At 42.5% G+C, this 18,277-nt stretch overlaps 1 protein-coding gene across 5 annotated transcripts in view; it reads right to left on the bottom strand.

The window, feature by feature from the left end:
* Fbxo15 (F-box protein 15) overlaps positions 1-18,277 on the bottom strand; it is a 56,827-nt gene that overhangs the window by 18,138 nt on the left and 20,412 nt on the right. For all 5 annotated transcript variants that reach the window (XM_036204320.1, XM_036204321.1, XM_036204324.1 and 2 more), the window contains 2 exons: positions 15,723-15,805; positions 14,673-14,815 (listed from right to left, as the gene is read on the bottom strand). In XM_036204320.1, coding sequence (XP_036060213.1) covers positions 14,673-14,815; positions 15,723-15,805 — 226 coding nt within the window. The remainder of the gene's footprint in view (positions 1-14,672; positions 14,816-15,722; positions 15,806-18,277) is intronic.

Genomic DNA, 18,277 nt, shown 5'->3' with positions numbered 1-18,277 from the left:
CCGTCTTTCCTGTGTCTCCTCTGATCCTGTCTTTTCCTCCTCCTTATAGGGTCCTTTCCCATACCCCCGTCTTTTTGTTTTGTGACCCACTGAGTTTAACCAAGACCAGACATGTCACTAGATTTGGAAATATCCATTAGAGCTTGCTGAGCTCAGCAATGGGCAGACAACTGAAACAATGACTATCTTCATCCAGAATCCATCAGTAGCCAACAGTTCAGCATGGAAGGGTTGGGCCTCATAAGCTCCTCACTAAAGTCCATGACTGTCTGTTGACCAACAGTGTTGTACAGGTCCAGTACAAGCAACCATGGCTGCTCTGAGACATTTATAGTAGCTGTCACATCCCAAAGGTAGTACCTCTCAGTGCTTCTCTTTATCTTCTGGCTCTTACGTTCTTTTTACCCTCTGTTCCACAATGTCAGTCTCAGAGACAAGGTATAAAAGTCCTCTTTAGGATAGTCAACTGTCACTTGCTCTAAGTACCCTGAGCAGGCACAAACCTCTGCACTCACCACTGTTCACTACTAAGAGAAGCTTTTCTGATTAAAGATAACAGTAGTAATTATCTGAGTATAAACACAGATATTTAGAATGTAGTTTAGTGCTGTATCAATTGATCTAAACAAGAGCCTATGATTTCCCTAGGCATGTGTCTTTGACTACAGGGTTTATAGTACCAGGCATGTACTTCCCTCTTTGGAACAGACCACAGATCCAATAAAGAGCTACCCACATAAGTCATGTCATTATTGCCTTGCATGCTGGCGTTACAGCATTGATGCCTTATATGCCCCAGCAGCCTGCACAGAACCTTCCAGCACGGGAGGAAGCTTACAGCTCAGTTCCAGCTTGATTTCTCTACTTCTTACAACCAAGATGTCTGATCTAGTTCTGGAGGCCAATTAAAAGGAATAACTTAAATCTGTTTTTTTTTTTGGGGGGGGGGGCAGGGGCCTACCTAAAATTTGGCAATTTCCTTAAAAAGTAAACATACTCTTAACACATACCTAGTAATTGTTCTCCTTAATGTTTACTCAAATACATAGATTTGAAAATATGTCTATATAAAACCCTGCATGCATATATTTATAGTAATTTTAATCAAAATTCACCAAACTTAAAAATAGACATGATGTCCTTCAGTAGATTGATGAAAAAGCTAGCACATCTAAACAGTACTAATGAAGGATGAGCTATCAAACTATGAAACATAGAGAAAAACCTTACATATTACTAACTAGAAGTCAATCTGAAGTATATGCACTTCATGATTCCATCTGTGTGACATTCTGTGTGAAATCTGTGAAGAAAACAAACTATGGAGACAGTACAAAGATGAGTGATTGCCAGACATTGAGGAAAGTGAGGAGCAAAAGGCAGAACACAGAAGACTTTTAAGGTAATAAAACAACTCTGTATAACACTTAGCAGCAGATACACACCATTAAAATTTGCCCAAACCCATAAAACACATAACAAAAGTGACTCTACTGTAAACTATGGTCTTTAGGCTATAATAACATGTTGCCATGTGGTCATCAGTTGTAACTAATGTTCTTCTCTAGTGAGGCATATTAAAGGGGGAGGCAGAAGTATCAGTATAGGATAGTTCTGTATCACCTTCCTCTCAGTTTTGCTAAGAACCTAAAAGTGCTCTAGAAAGTAAAGCATACTTCCTTAAAAGTCAAAGGCTAGGAGCATCAAGCTTTACTACTAAAATCACTTCTCTGCTTCATTCTAACTACTTCTCTCAATACTGAAAAAAGACTACAATATACCATGCTGAGCAAAACCTTTCTCTTTCTGCTTCTGAAAATTGGTAATAATTAGCTTGATACTAAGATCAAATAAGTATACGTTCCTTTATCCTCTGCATTGCTGATCAGGCCCTTTGGCAAGCTCAATTTACACTTCAAAGACACAACTGGACTATTTCCTCTGTTCACCAGGCTGTACCATAACCCAATCAAAATGTTAATGGATAGCTGTACAGAAAAGAACTAATACAGCATGCTGGAGTCCATCTATTCTTCACAAGGTCTGCTCACAGGGATAGCCTTTGAAAATTCAGGAACACAGAATTCAGGAGAATCTCTCCACCTAGCTGATAAGGCTGCTCACTGTGCCTAATGTCTGCGCTGCATAGTTTTGCATCTCTTTGCTTATAGAAATCTGGAAATAGGATAGACCTAGACAGCAGCCCCCATAAAAACCTGAATCTCTAGTGAGATCTTATCAGCTCTCAACAGTCCTGGAGGAACGACGTGGACCCACATAAGAACAGTGAAAATGTTAGGCATTGGGTAGTTCCCAATGAATTTCACTCAACATACCTTTCCTCTTTGTTAATTTTATCTACTAAAACATCAATATCCTAAGTACTGTGAATTGTCCCAGTAAGCCAATGAGTTTAGAAATAGTCCTGGTGTCAGTCTATCTGCTTTAAAAAAAGAAAGGAAAGAAGGAAGGGAGGGAGGGAGGGAGGGAGGGAGGGAGGGAGGGAGGGAGGGAGGAAGGAAGGAAAGAATGAATTGCACAAAAGGAAACACATAAGGCACTTTTACAAAACTCACCTCTAATATTGACTAACAAATCATTCTGAAGTGTCTCCTGTGCTATTATCCTTCCTTCTCTCTTACCCTCTCATAAATCGAATTCAGACAGCGAAATACAACCTCATTTAATCTTCCCTTGTACTTAATTTTAATGGGAACACACAAAAAACCAGTCATCAATTATGTGATGTTCTAGGAATCATAAATTTTTCTTTGAAAAGAGATTATATAAATCCCTTTAAAAAAAAAAAACGTCAATATAAATATGACTTGTCAAAGTGGCAAGTCTCAAAAGAAGAGTGCTGGGGAATCAGAGTACTCATACAATCTCAAAGGAGAGTACTGGGGAATCACAGTACTCATACAATCTCAAAGGAGAGTACTGGGGAATCACAGTACTCATACAATCTCAAAGAAGAGTGCTGGGAAATCAGAGTACTCATACAATCTCAAAGGAGAGTACTGGGGAATCACAGTACTCATACAATCTCAAAGAAGAGTGCTGGGGAATCACAGTACTCATACAATCTCAAAGAAGAGTGCTGGGGAATCACAGTACTCATACAATCTCAAAGGAGAGTACTGGGGAATCACAGTACTCATACAATCCCAAAGGAGAGTACTGGGGAATCACAGTACTCATACAATCTCAAAGGAGAGTACTGGGGAATCAGAGTACTCATACAATCTCAAAGGAGCATGCTGGGGAATCACAGTACTCATACAATCTCAAAGAAGAGTGCTGGGGAATCACAGTACTCATACAATCTCAAAGAAGAGTGCTGGGGAATCACAGTACTCATACAATCTCAAAGGAGCATGCTGGGGAATCACAGTACTCATACAATCTCAAAGAAGAGTGCTGGGGAATCACAGTACTCATACAATCTCAAAGAAGAGTGCTGGGGAATCACAGTACTCATACAATCTCAAAGGAGCATGCTGGGGAATCACAGTACTCATACAATCTCAAAGAAGAGTGCTGGGCAAATGGCTTAGTGGGTAGTGTTTGCTGTATAAAGAGGAGGACCCTGGTCCAGCTCCCCAGCACCCATCTTTAAAGACACTGCCAACAAACGCATCATGCACCTGCAATGCCACTACTGGGAGATGAGGAAAGGACTCTCAGGGGTTTTCTGGCCAGGAAGTCTAGTCAATCATTGAGTCCCAGGTTCAATGAGACCCTGTCTCAAAAGTAAGGTAGCAATGGAGAAAACACTCAGCACTGACCACTGCCCTCCACAAGCACACACAGAAAGAAGCACACAGACACACTTACATAGCCTCAAAGAAAGAGAACTTTCCAGTTCCTTAGATGAGTATGAGTAAGCTCCATGGAAAGTTGTCAAACAAGACAAAGAAGCAAAAGAAATGACCAATCAAGTCTAGATGACAGGTAGAAAAGCCTAACCGAACAGTGCCGTCTAGAAGCCTGGGCACGAGGTCAGACCTCGCAGAGTAGAACACACATGCATCTAAAGGGGCAGCAGAGAGGGCAGCAAAGCAGGACTGGGTGCTCATGGCTGAAACAGGAATTAAAAGCCCAGCAGCATCTGCAACAATTTAAAGTGGGTGACAATGCAAAGCTAGACATGGACAATCTGCAGGCTGCGTCATGAGAAGTGAGGCCGTACCCAGCCCAGAGCGGTCGTTGATGAGCCGACTTCAGTTATCCCCACCTGCCACAGTGAGTGCAAGAATCTAACCCAGGCATCAGGAGCCACGAAGACTTCAGATTTGTTTTTAGGAGCCAGGATTAAAACACAAAAATCTTCAAAGAAAATCTTCACAAAGTACATGAAATGAGTCACAAAGAGAAAATATTGTGACCAAGAAGTAGCCTGCATCAGACTCTCTAAAATGGCTATACAATAAACTCTTTAAGGATTTGCATTTCCTATATATTCAACTCTAGAGACCCTTTTTGCAAGTTAGGCAAACTGTTCTACACAACTCGTTCTATACCAATACTTTCAAGAAATAATATACTCTACAGGATGAAGACATAAAGATACATCATGTTATACTTGGTTAACATAGGTGATAATTATTCTTCTGTAAGTAAATGTTTGTCAGATGTAACTAAATGGTTTAAAATAACCTGACAGCTTTGAACTGTAAGAGGCGGCAGTAGCATTCTGTCCCTCCACTGGGCTTCTATCTCTCCAGTGATGCCATATTTCTTTAATGATAGGAGTGTAGTAGCTAACGTTTGCCAAGCAGATCCCATCCCACTACTCATTTTCAAAAACAAGTGAGGATCTGTTTGGTGTTATCAGTTCACAATACAAAGGGGTTTAATTCTAAAAAGAAAAAGATAGGGACAATGAGCACAGTGCAGACTCGCAGAGGGAAAAGCAGATGGCAGCAGCAAGGACCACACAAAGACCTCAGATGTCATGGCCACAGTCCATTTCTTAAATTTTGTCCTGGCTCCCTGATTATAATCTTATTGCAGTCTAAAGCCTACGGCATGCATAGAAAAGACTAATAGCTCACCATTAAAAGTTTAAACCCAAGTTTTGCAGCCATCCCCCATTCATTTTTCCAAAAGGACTTCCTTATCTATCTACCTACTTACCTACCTACCACCCACATACGTCCATCTGTGTTGCTGGAAATAGAGCCTGCTGTCTTATACTAGCAAGTGCTATATCACTGAGCTATATCCTAACCCCTCCAAATGTATTTCAGAATCAATTCTGCAAGTTTTACAATTCCCATTGAGATTTTTAAATAAACAATTGTTTCATCAATTTATAGATGAAATTGGTACACACACATGATCGTTACTCAAAGATAGCATGCTAGAAATAGTCCCACGAAATAACCACGCTCAGGCTCTGTTTGTGTACAATAATCTAGATACTGAACACATGCTAGTGTAGACAACCAAGACTAACTGCCCCATTTTCTCCCTTGCCCCCTCCCCCCCAAAAAAAACCATTCAAGTGCCTCTGCTCAGGGCCCTACAGGAATTCCTGGTGTCGCCCTTCCGGTGGGTAGTGTGTATGAGCACCTGGCTCAGCAAACTCTCTGCCTCACTGCTTCTGTGCCTGGTTCACTCTTGACCCTGTGACCCTAGGGTGTTCCACTGAGGCTGTCTCATTAGCGGCAGGCCAGGTTTCTCGTGTCTCACTGAGGATGAATGGAGCATAGAGTGACCTAAATTCTAGGGGCATGATGATAAACCATTTCATCCTTGATAGGGACAAAGTGTCTTTTTTAAAACAGGGATAAAGTTCTGTCATCCTGAACTACAGTGGCACAGCTGAAATTTACTAACTATACCACAGGTACCAATAGAGTTTCTCAGAAACAGTCAAGGACAGCCCATTTGTACTTAAAAGACATCGCAACTCTGATGGCAACAGCTCCCTCTGCTGACTCCCAGTGGAATCACAAAGAGGGAGGAAAGGCACTGAGCATACACAGGAAAGGCACTGAGCATACACAGGAAAGTCCTCTCCCGGGCTCAAGCCCTAGGCCTGGGGAGGGCAGGCGCTCGCACACAGCACCCACAAGCCAGGCAAGGCAGGTGACTGCCTTTCGCGTCCCTCACTGACTGCAGGGGTCTGCTCTGCAGTGAGGTGGGCCTCACCGAGTCAGGCGACCAGCTGTCAGCCACAGATCCCGCGTCACCGACACAGGAGCAGAGGTTCTGTTTCAGTTTCACAGTGGTTCCTAAAGACATGAAACTGCAGATGCAACTACAAAGACTAGTGCTCCCAGTGTGTCAGCTCACTAGTGCTCCCAGTGCGTCAGCTCACTAGTGCTCACAGTGAATCAGGTCACTAGTGCTCACAGCTTGTCAGGTCACGAGCCACTCCAACAGAGTCAGCAGTAGCCAGGCTAATTGTGCATACATAAACACACACGTATATGGACACATATACTGAAGGAATCGAGGATAACACAAATAGGGAAAAGGAATTATAAGTTGGAGATTCTGCATACAGGTACTACTGAAGCTCTCTGTATTTATACAATGTGAAACTATTTCACATTTTTAAAGCAGTAAAAACTTAAAAATGCCATTAGTGTTTTAGAAACAAGTTTGACAGAATGGTTGGTGATCTGTACAAACCATGTCCAGTAGAAACAGAAAACATGCCTGGTGCTTTTCCTGCAGTGAGGAGATGAAACAGACACATAGGAGCTACATTCAGGTCTTTGACAAAGACATTTTACCTGTAGTGAGGCTCCTATAGTCTAGGTATACACAGGACATTCGGGCTACTGATGTATCCGTGGGGCTTCCTCCTCCAAAGAGCAAGATACATGTGAAGTAGTTAGGGGTTTACCTTGTATGTGTGTTGCAGAGAAAAGGAAATGAGAAAGCAAAACCACAGTGGCTGCTCTGGACCTGTGAGGTGCCCTGAGAAGCTGGCTTGATTGGCATGGGGGCCTGTCTGGACTCGGAGAGGCAGGCAGCAAAGTTTTCCTTATGGCATGCTTCTCAGACCCTTGCCATCCTCGTGCCATGGCCCAGCAATGCCACTGAGCTCTGACCACCCTCTGCAGCAGCAAGCCATTCCACTGCCTTCTAAAAGAAGCACAAGAGCTTCCTCCAGAGACGCCGCCCAATGTACCGAGCCTCTGTGGTGAAGACACAGAGAGGTTTCGGGACAGGCCGTGATTCCTCAGCCCTTCAGCAGTGTGGCCCTCAGGAGCAGCAGCACTAGCCGGCCTAATTCTATACTATGTATACAAACACATATACAGAAGGAGATAAGGACAACACGAACAAGAAAAAGGGTTACAAATCACTCTGGAGAATACACATGTGCACAGCTATTGAGCACTCAGTGCTCAGACTGACATTCTAGGGGACAGCCAGGAACACAATGAAAAACATAGCATCAAGGATATCTTCTAAAATAAAATTAACTGGTAAAACTGAATCGCATGACGTAAGAGCTATGGGGAAGGCCTGAGATTCAGAGGCGGCATGTCAAGGAAGTCTTACTGCACAGCTGACGGTGAGCCGAGCCTGAGAGGGACTGTGTAGAGATCTGTGGTGGTGACATTGCAGTTGTGAGGGGCAGGCCATGACCACGGGAAGCACTGACCTGATACAGCCTAGGAAGCTGGTACTGCTGCAGCAGGATGAGCAGAGCAGAGCAGAAGACAGGTGGGGCTGAGACCATAGAGGGGACAGTGGCAGTACTGGGACCAGGCAGGAAAGAGTTTGGACTCCACAGACCATAATAGTGGTCACAAGGTTCAAGTAGAAGGAGACCTCTGGGGAGCAGCTGCAACAGGGACCACCCGACTACATTATCCCCTCACGAGGCACCACTCTCTGTCACTGGTCATCAAAGCCAGCTTCTCACCACAGCAAGACCTGGATAGGCTGGATGCCAGCAGTGGGAGAGGAGGACTGGTCGGGAGAGGCAGGACACCCTGACAGTTGGCACCATGACACAACAGGCTAAGTTCTCTGCCAACACTATCACCACCAAGGGCAGAGACATTTGCCAAGTGTGGATTAGGGTATGGTGGTACAGATCTGGATTACAATAAAGACATTTCTTTTCTGCAGAGCCTCTATGACACAATAAAGGTAAATACTCAAGTACACAGACACCGTCTGAGGCTCAGGAAAAGGCAGACTTTTCCAACTCTGCAAAGAGCAGCTGCTCTGGAGCAGACCCATGACCATGGGTTGGCAGTGCCTGAAAACAGCTGCCCAAGGCAGAGGCTCACAGCAGTTACATGCCCAGATTATCAAAATGGGCTCAAAAACACAAATCACATGATCATGATCATACCAGTAGATACAAAAAGCCCTTGGAAGAAAATCGAGCAGCCTTTCATGATACATCATGAAAAGAAGCTATGAATGGACACAGCATACATCAACATAATAAAGGCTACGTACAACAAACCTGTAACCAATTATCATGGTAAATGAGAAGATTGGTGTCTATTCCAATTCAATATAGACCTCTAAGTTTTAGCTACAGTAATAAGACAAGAGAAGGAAATAAAAGGGATACAAATACAAAACAAGGGGAGAAGAGTTCATGTATCTCCCTTTGCAGATGCCATGATTTTATATTAGACTACCCAAGAACTCTTAGAACTGACACACTTTCAGCAAAGCAGCAGGTAACAAAATCAGAACATGAAAATCAACGGCCTTCCTATACACCAATGACAAGCACAAGGACAAATCAGAGAAGAAATGCCATTCACAACAGCCACCTGTGTTGGCTAGTTTTGTTTTGGGGAGGTGGTGTGAAATATTAGCTGAATGTGTTACATTTATTTATACTGTGGAATATTTGTTTAATGATGCAAAGATGTGTTGCATTCTTTTATGTTGCATTTGTTTAACTTGTGAAGCTGTGTGACTTTGCCTGTTAAAACCTTGATTGGTCTGCTAAAGAGCTGACTGTCCAACAGCTAGGAAGGAGAGGGACAGGCAAGGCTGCCAAGCAGAGAGAATAAACAGAAGAAGGGGGCAAGCAAAGGAGAAGGACGCCAGGGGCCAGTCACCCAGCCAAACACTAACCACAGGATATGAAGGAAAGAAAAGTTATACTATAAGGAAATAAAAAAAAAGGTAGAGCCCAGAGGCAAAAGGTAGATGGGATAATTTAAGTTAAGAAAAGCTGACTAGAGCTGGGCGGTGGTGGCACACGCCTGTAATCCCAGCCCTCGGGAGGCAGAGGGAGGTGGATCTCTGAGTTCAAGGCCAGCCTGGTCTACAGAGCTAGTCCAGGACAGGCTCCAAAACTACAGAGAAACCATGTCTCAAAAAACAAAAAACAAAAAAAAGCTGACTAGAAATAAGCCAAGCTAAGGCCAAGCATCATAAGAAAGAGTAAGTCTCCATGTGTTTTTCTGGGAGCTGAATATCAGGCCCCCAAAGAGTAAAAAGAAAAAACTACAGGGAAGGGACGTGTTTGTTTTGTTTTGTTTGTTCGTTTTGCTAACTAAACATGAAAAGAGGAAAACCTCAACTGAGAAAACATCCTCATCAGACTGGCCTGTACGCAAGCATGTGGGGTCATGTTCTTGATCCATGACTGATAACTGATGTAGAAGGATCTTGGAAGACAGGAATGATAAGAAAGATGGAAGAATGGGAAGCAAAATCTCCATCAGGACCACTGGTACAATATTTTAACTTAAGAATCTGTGACTCTGGTCAGGGACACTGAAGAATCAGCTATGATAAACAAAGGATCAGTATCACTGAAGTGAAACATCTGTTTTAGTAGACAACTGTATCTACTAGCCGAGGCTGAGAAATCAGATGTGATTAAGAAGAGACCAGCATCACTGAAGCAAAATCTTCCAAGAGTACTTCTTCAAGGTCATCACAGAGACACTGTGTGCAGGGTAGCCAAGCCGGCATCTCATGCTAATAGCGAAACTTGGCAATGTTTAAAATCATTCAGGTAGTACTGGTTTGAAGGCATGAAGAGCAGCTGAAGCTTGGCAATATATGGCAGGGTTGGCGCCCCGAAAAGAGGGTGGAAAAGGCAACTGATGAAGACAAAGTCTCAGTTGCAGCAAAGACCCCAGTATAGTGGAAATACCAGCACCATGGGGAGACTGCCAAGGACAGCAGCAGCTGTGGAACAGAACTAACCTGAACTTTTGAGACAAGTTATGTGAGCTATGGGTTTCAGTGCCCAAGAGGTGGAGTTGCTCAAGCCCCTTATAGCCCAGATGATCATATGTGGGTCCCAGACATCAAGCACTAAAGTTTTTACATTATTGATGTTGGTTTTGCTTCGATTTATGATTGTTCCCTAGTTCTTGCCTCTTGGAGTAGCAAACTACATAGCATTTATTGTTGTTGCTGTTGCTGTTGTTGTTGTTGTTGTTGTTGTTATTATTATTATTATTATTATTATTATTATTATTATTTTATAGGAGCCCACAGTTGAAAAACTTTGGACTTTTAAAGAAACATTGGGTTTTTAAAGAAAACTTAGACTTTTAAGACTGGGATTTTTAAGATAGAAAAACAATCTTAAAATACATATGAGAGCAGAAAAGACCATGAGTAGCCTAAGCAACCCTAAACAACAGAATATGTTGGGAGTTACCACTATACATAATTTCAAGTTGTACGACAGAGCCACAGTAATAACAACAGTATAGTACTGGCACAAAAACAGGTACATGAACCAGTGGAATAGAAGAGGGGAACCAGAGTCAAGTCACTGCAACTACAGGGCATGACTTTTAACAATGATGTAAAAATACTCATTAGAGAGGAAAATGGCATCTTCAACAAATGGTGTTGGTCAAAATGGATTTCAACATGTAAAAGAAAGAAACTGGATTCTTAGCTCTAATCCTGAATAAAATTCAGCTCCATGTGGATCAAGGACTCAACTGAAGACCAAATGTTCTGAACCTGCTAGAGGAAAAAGTAGTCAGTAAGCTTTGGCATCTAGACATGGAAGGGTAAGGACTTTCTGATAGGACTCCAGTAGCATAGGAAACACGACCAGCAGTTGATAAATGGGATCTCATAAAACTAAAAAGCTTATGCACAGAAATGGAAACTGTCAATGAACGAAAGAGGCAGCCCAAGAATAGGGCAAAATCCCTGACAGCTACACATGTGACCACAGATTGGGATGTGGAAAACATGGGGAATAAAAAAAAATTAAAATTAAAATACAAAAAACCTTACCATCAAGAGAACAAACACCACATTTTAAAAGCAGCCTATGGAACGACACAAAGGGTCCTCAAAAGAAGAAATATGAACGGCTGGTAAACAGTTTTAAAAGTGATCAACATCTTTAGTTGTGGTAATATTTTTGTTGTACTCTAGTAAAATTTGACTGAGGATCAGAGGACAGAAAAAAGCCACTAGGTTAAACATAGAAGGCAGACAGTGGTGGGACACACCTTTAATCCTAATACTCAGGAGGCAGAAATCCACCTGGATCTCTGTGAGTTCAAAGCCACCCTGGACTACATGAGATTGATCCAGTCTAGGAGAGAAACAGAGCCAGGCAGTGGTGGCACACACCTTTAATCCCAGTACTTGGAAATCACACACCTTCAATCCCAGCATTTGGGAATCACACACCCTCAATCCCAGTAATTGGGAATCACACACCTTCAATCCCAGCACTTGGGAGTCACACACCTTCAATCCCAGTAATTGGGAATCACATACCTTCAATCCCAGCACTTGGGAGTCACACACCTTCAATCCCAGTAATTGGGAATCACACACCTTTAATCCCAGCACTTGGGAGTCACACACCCTCAATCCCAGCACTTGGGAGTCACACACCCTCAATCCCAGCACTTGGGAGTCACACACCTTCAATCCCAGCACCTGGGAGTCACACACCTTCAATCCCAGCCCTAGGAAGGAAATAATATGGCTGGGTGGAGAAAGGTATATAAGGTGTGAAGAGACAAGAACCAAAGCCTTTTCAGTTGGACCCCTTTTGGCTGAGGACTCAGAGGCATTAAGTCAGAGGATGCGTGGAGTTGTGAGGTGAGATGTGGCAGTGGCTTGTTCCTTTGTCTCTCTGATCTTTCAGCATTTACCCCAATATCTGGCTCCGGTTTTTTTTTTTTGTTTTTTTTTTTTGCTTTTGTTTTTTTATTAAAATACCATTCAGCAATTCCAGCAACATTTAGTCACCAGAGAATAAGGATTAAAACTACTTTAAGATTCTATCATAAATGGCCATCATCGGGAAAGAACAACCTTATACAGTGTTGGTGGGAATGTGAACTTCGGAAATCAGTCTGGATATTTCTCAAAAAACTAAAAATAAGAGCTATCATGTGACCCAGCTATACCACTGGGTATATTTATACCCGAGGATCTTACTACCTACTACAGATACTTGGACAACTATTTTCATTGCTGCTCTAGTCACAATAGCTAGGAAACGGAATTAGCCTAGATGGCCATGAACTAACTGATGAAAGAATAATAAAAATGTGGTACATAAACTCAACAGAATTCTACTCAGTTGTAAAGAAAAATATAAAATGTGCAAGTCAATGGAAAGAACTGGAAATAATACTGAGTAAGGTAACTCAGGCCCAGAAAGACAAATGCTACATGTTCTTTCGCATATGTAGTCTCACTCCAACTCTTCAGTTTTGTGTGTTTAACTTGGAGTACCTGTAGATTCTACAGTGCAGATGCTAGGAAACTACAAAGGGAATATAAGGAGGTGGGTGGGGCACAGTAAGGAAGTGCAGATAGTCAAACACAGCTGAAACACAGGAGAGTGGGCATTCAAGGAAGGTTTAAGCACAAAAGGTAGACACGGTTGAGAGAGATAAGTGGGCAGGGGAGGGAAGGAGTAACCAAAATGAAAAGCATATGAAACAGTTAAGCAGACATCTACTATCTTGTAACTCAATTAAAAATATTTTTAAAAGTTAAAAGGGAAACAGTTTATATGGGTAGGTAGTGCTGTTCCTAGAATCAGTGGGTCAATAAACAAAACTCCCATTGCCAGGTACGGGATACTTGTGTGAGATGCTGGTCAGAGGTCCCCCTGATCTCAAAACAGTATGAGCTCCTGTCATTCCTCCTGGGTGCCCCCAGAACTAAATGAAAAGGATCTAGCTACTGCTGAAAATATGACACAGCTTGGTCGAAAGATACAGACAAAACAGGACCTACACTGAGTCTTCGACAGACCGGCCTGTCAACAGTCAGTCACGGATGAGGGCGAGGCTCAGAGGGCCCCTACCCTTCCCTGCTGAACTACAGGCCACCAGTGGACTTTTAGTGAGAGACTATAATCACTTTCATTTGTGTATCAAATGGTGAGTCCACTAAATTCCAAAGGATAGTTCCAAACTCGTGATTAATAGCCCCTATTAAACTCGGTAGATGACAAAACAAAAGGAAAGGACATGAAGGTAGGAAAGAAATTTAGAGGGGTGGACAACGAGGATCAGAGGGTAATGGGGGGAGCAATCACAATACATTATATCCATGCATGAAATAGTGAAAGAACAAATTTAATAAAAAGTAAATGCCAACAAGTACAAGAATCTCCCTGAGCCCAAAAGGCAAGGGTGGCTTGCAGACTAATGCAGGGGATATGAAAGGCACAGATCACCAGCTGATACAGATTCCTGATGGCAATTTTAGCTTCGAAAGGAAGACTAGCTATAGCTAGTTATAGGATATTAAGTAAACAAAAATTCAAAAGTCCAGTATCACACTAAACATGAATAGTTTTAGTCTACCATAAAGGGTATTTCTTAACTGACCAGCAGTAGCTGAAGGGAAAGAACTGGGTTCTTACCTGCTTCTGTGGCTCACAGTAGTAAGAGAACATGCTTTACAGAAAAGCCTGGCCAACAAATCTAAAACTAACACCATAACTTTTAAAAGTCAACATTTTTCTAAAGTCAAACAAAAAAAATCTGATTTGAACAAGGGTTATTAGTGGATGGCAGTTCACCAGGTGGAAGAGAATTAGGGTAATTATGTTTGAAAAAGAATGCCTTCACAGTGAGGAAACACAAAGTACTCTTAACCAAATGATGAAATTCAGCATTACTGATAGGGCAGCCTGACATAGTATGAAGTTCCATTTTCCTCTATAAAATACACTCACCAAAAATATTAAACTTGAACCCAAGCAGATCTACACTTCAAGTTTAAGAATTCATAAACAATCCCAAAAGGGAACAAGCAGGTGGATCAGAAAAGGGTATTCATTCTGAGCTTGAGTTCCCTCCAGCCCTTCCCTTAGTTTTGGAAAGTGTGGCAAATAGCAAACACTGAGATTGTGCAAATATGAGAAAAACTGGCTTCTTTTTAGTCTCACTCTGTAAGGCCATAACAGTCACCCTGTGACATTTTCCAAATTCCTGGGAGAGGGAAGATTTGGAAGTAAGAAAGACAGGAAAGAGGAGGCAAGCCTCCTCTCAGGAGAAAGTGGCGGAGACAGCCAGAGCCAGAGCGACTGTGCTGCTGCAGTATTTCCCAAGTCCTGTCTATGCAAAGAGAACACTGGGGAGCACAGGCACTGGCAGACGATAAAGGACCAGCTAGGACAGGTTCCTAACGTGGATACAGAGCAGTTTCTCTTCTCTACAACCCACCAATTTCAGAAACGAATGTTAGCTTAATTTCACCTTTCCTGGAGAAGAGGTTGCGAAATGTACTACATAGGTAGAAAATCCCACCGCCATGCATGTCAATGTGGAGCTGATAGCCTTGCAGTCCGTACTCGGGGCTGTCATCCACAAAGGGGCTATGAGGAGGCAACACATAGGGGCTGAAAAGCAACATCAAAACAGACAATCTGTCAACATCACAGACTAAATACTTAGTTGGAAAATACTCCTAAAAATTATTATCTATTCAATTCACTACCTCCCACCAATGACACACTATACAGGAACCCTAATAATCCTCATACTGTGAACTCAAAAGAAGTGATCTATGTTGTTCTCTCCAACTTCTACAAAAGTCAGCACCAATATAGAGTTCCACAGGCAGCATTCAGATCACCACGGTGAATGTGACTGAGACCCACCCTACAACAGTAGTTGTACGAAGGCCACTCTGCCCTCTGTGCTCTCGGAGGACAAAGACAGAGGCACCCAGCAGAAGGTTCACCAACACAGACCTAAGGTCAGGGAATCAGGCAAACACTCAAGCTAAAACCAACCAATTATTTCAGTAAGAAAAACCTCACCATGGAAGGCAACATACTCAAAAGCATTCAAGAGCTTTACAGATATTAAAAGAGTGAGTAAGGGAGAGACCTGGGGGAAAGCTGCACGGAGACAGAAAAAAACACTCCCCATCTAACAATAAGCTGAGATATTAGAAGACACCCACAAAAGTGGAACAGAGTCAACCAGAGGGTCAAAGGTCTACATTTTCAAAGTCCCAAACTTCACATTAAGTAAGAGAACTTGAGGGAGAATGGTAGCATGCTATCAAAACAAAGTACACCTGCCTCTATAAGTAATACTCTAGCAGGTATAAAGTCTAAACTAGAATAAATCAAGCAGATACATATTCATAAATAATACAATTATGTTAGCAATAGCTAAGAGGTCAGTCATGTCTGCTGTCTTGTGTCTACTTTCATAGCTCTTGTTAGACTATTAAGACAGACCTGACTTCTATCCTGACCACACATAAATCCAATTCACCCACATACAGATACATACAGAGTGGCTGAGCCTAATGTGCTTCTCTCCACAAGGCGATGAAAATGAAGATTTGCCATGATAAAAGCCAGTCCATCCTCCTTCTGAAAAGTTAATTTAAAAGAACATAGTTTTCAATAGAAGTATTTTAATTTCACAAGTTACTGTGAAAATCAGAGCTTATCATCTTGAAGATACATATATTATTATTGCTAGTAAACTGTTACCGTAAGACTTGTATACAATAATGAGAGCTGGATCGTGATTCACTCAATATGCAGAACATGTAGTCCCAAAAGAATTAATATCCTGCATTTGTGAAACAGCAAAATGCTCTATTCTATACAATGATTTCCATGTTATTTATATGTATACATAAATACATAATATGCATATAACCATATATATGCATACATATATACATATACAAATATGTGTGTGTGTGTGTGTGTGTGTGAGAGAGAGAGAGAGAGAGAGAGAGAGAGAGAGAGAGAGAGAGATGATTTCAGGCTATTTCAAACTCTTTTCAAAGATAAAGACAACACTGAGCTTTACTGGATAATGTTTCTCCTAGTTAGTTTGCTTCAGCTGTCAACTTGATACACCAAAGAATTAGCCAAGACTCCCAGGTGAGAGACTGCTTGGATCTGACTGGCCTGTGGGCCTGTCTGTGGGACATTTTCTTGATTGCTAATTGATGTAGGAGGGCCCAGCATCCAGGCATGAGGCTCTGGACTATCTACGACAGCTGGATGAACAGAGGCCAGAGAGCAAGGAAGCAGCCTTCCTCTATAGTTCCTGCCACCTAGTACCTGACATGCCTTCCTGCCCTGATTTCCCTCAGTGATGGGTTGTGACCTGGTAATATAAGATAAAATAAACCCTTACCTCACCCAAGTTACTTGTTGTTTATCACTACAACAGAAATAAAGCTAGAATGTTTCTTTTGCCAATAATTGTTTTGTTTGGCAAATGCAGTAGAAATGACTAATTTCACTTCTTCACTTGCCCACTGGGTTAAATGGCAGAAAATGTGGTTGTAGAGGAACTGATGTTTACTGCTACAGCTATTCCTGAACAATACACCTGAAAATGCCACTCTCTAACCAGATCAAACAGACCAAAAAGGACCCATAAGTTTAAGTCATAAAATGCACAGTACACCCCTTGCTGCTTCATCCTCAAATCACACACACACACAGAGTCAAAAGGACAGAAACAATGACTGTGACGGTCAGCTGGTAAGAAGGACAAGAGGACGATGTTACAGAAAACTGAACACTTGACTCTGTCCCGTCACTGTACAGAGATACACTGCTACTCTCAACCAATCTGTGAACTGCTCTCATAAAAGAGCCAAGAGCCAAAGCCACAAAACTAAACAAATGTAGAAGCACAGAGGTGCACAACACTACCCTGCAAAACTAAACAAATGTGGATGCACAGAGGTGCACCACACTACCCTGCAAAACTAAACAAATGTGGATGTACAGAGGTGCACCACACTACTCTGCAAAACTAAACAAATGTGGATGCACAGAGGTGCACCACACTACCCTGCAAAACTAAACAAATGTGGATGCACAGAGGTGCACCACACTACCCTGCAAAACTAAACAAATGTGGATGCACAGAGGTGCACCACACTATCCTGAAATCCACCAAGTGACTGTAGAATATAACCCTATGAGAACCCTTCTTTTGAACTGCTGGTCAGGGTAATATAAGTGACTCCCAAAAGAATATAGACTATTTCTGTTGCCTTAGTTGCCTCTCAGAGGTTGAAGGTAAACCCCTATTGCTGAATATCCTGAACACTCAGGATACAGGCTTCAGACTGACTCAGATCAAGCTGGATCTGACCTAAAAGTCCTTTCCTGTGGTCTAGCTTCTGTAGTACCAGAAAATACTATGCAAGCTTCCAAGGGAGAGACACTAATTGTCCTACCCACCTGTAGTGGGTAGCCATTCCAACACTGGCCTGGAAGTTCTAACCCCCACTGAGGCTTCGGTAATGGTCACGCCTACAAGGCGGGGCCAAGAGAGGATGCTGAAGACCCAGGATCCAAATGAGAAGGATCTCTTGATGCCTGGACCCTGGACACTGGAGGTAGACCGAGCAGAGTTCTCCAGAGAACACCGCCGGACTGTGCCATACCTTTCCCAGACCCTGCAATCTACCTATCCCTTCACTTGTAAGTTACCACACAAAATAAACCTCCCTTTTAACTATGTGGAGTGGCCTTAATAATTTCACCAACACCCACCTGCAAACACCCAGAAGGATCAGAACTCAGCCTGGCCTAGTGAAACAGAAACACATAGATCAAAGGAGTAACTTCTTAGATACTTGACACTGAAGGGCAGAGTATGTCCCACGTCACATTCACAAATCAGAAAGATTCTTAGAAACCTCCATGTTGGGCATGTACTAACAGAAAGTTCAGCAAAGAAAGACTTGAAAGGAGAGTGGAACATAGACTTACTGGGAGAAGTGGGGAAGTGCCCTGATATTAAAGAACTAACTGTCAGTAGAAACAGGAAGGCAGAGAGGTGCCGTCATCCAGATCAGCACA

This window comes from Onychomys torridus, chromosome 13 (assembly GCF_903995425.1).
Source record: "Onychomys torridus chromosome 13, mOncTor1.1, whole genome shotgun sequence".
Taxonomy (NCBI): Eukaryota; Metazoa; Chordata; class Mammalia; order Rodentia; family Cricetidae; genus Onychomys; species Onychomys torridus.
Note: the sequence above shows the minus strand (reverse complement) of the source record. Positions and strands in the feature narration are given on the sequence as shown.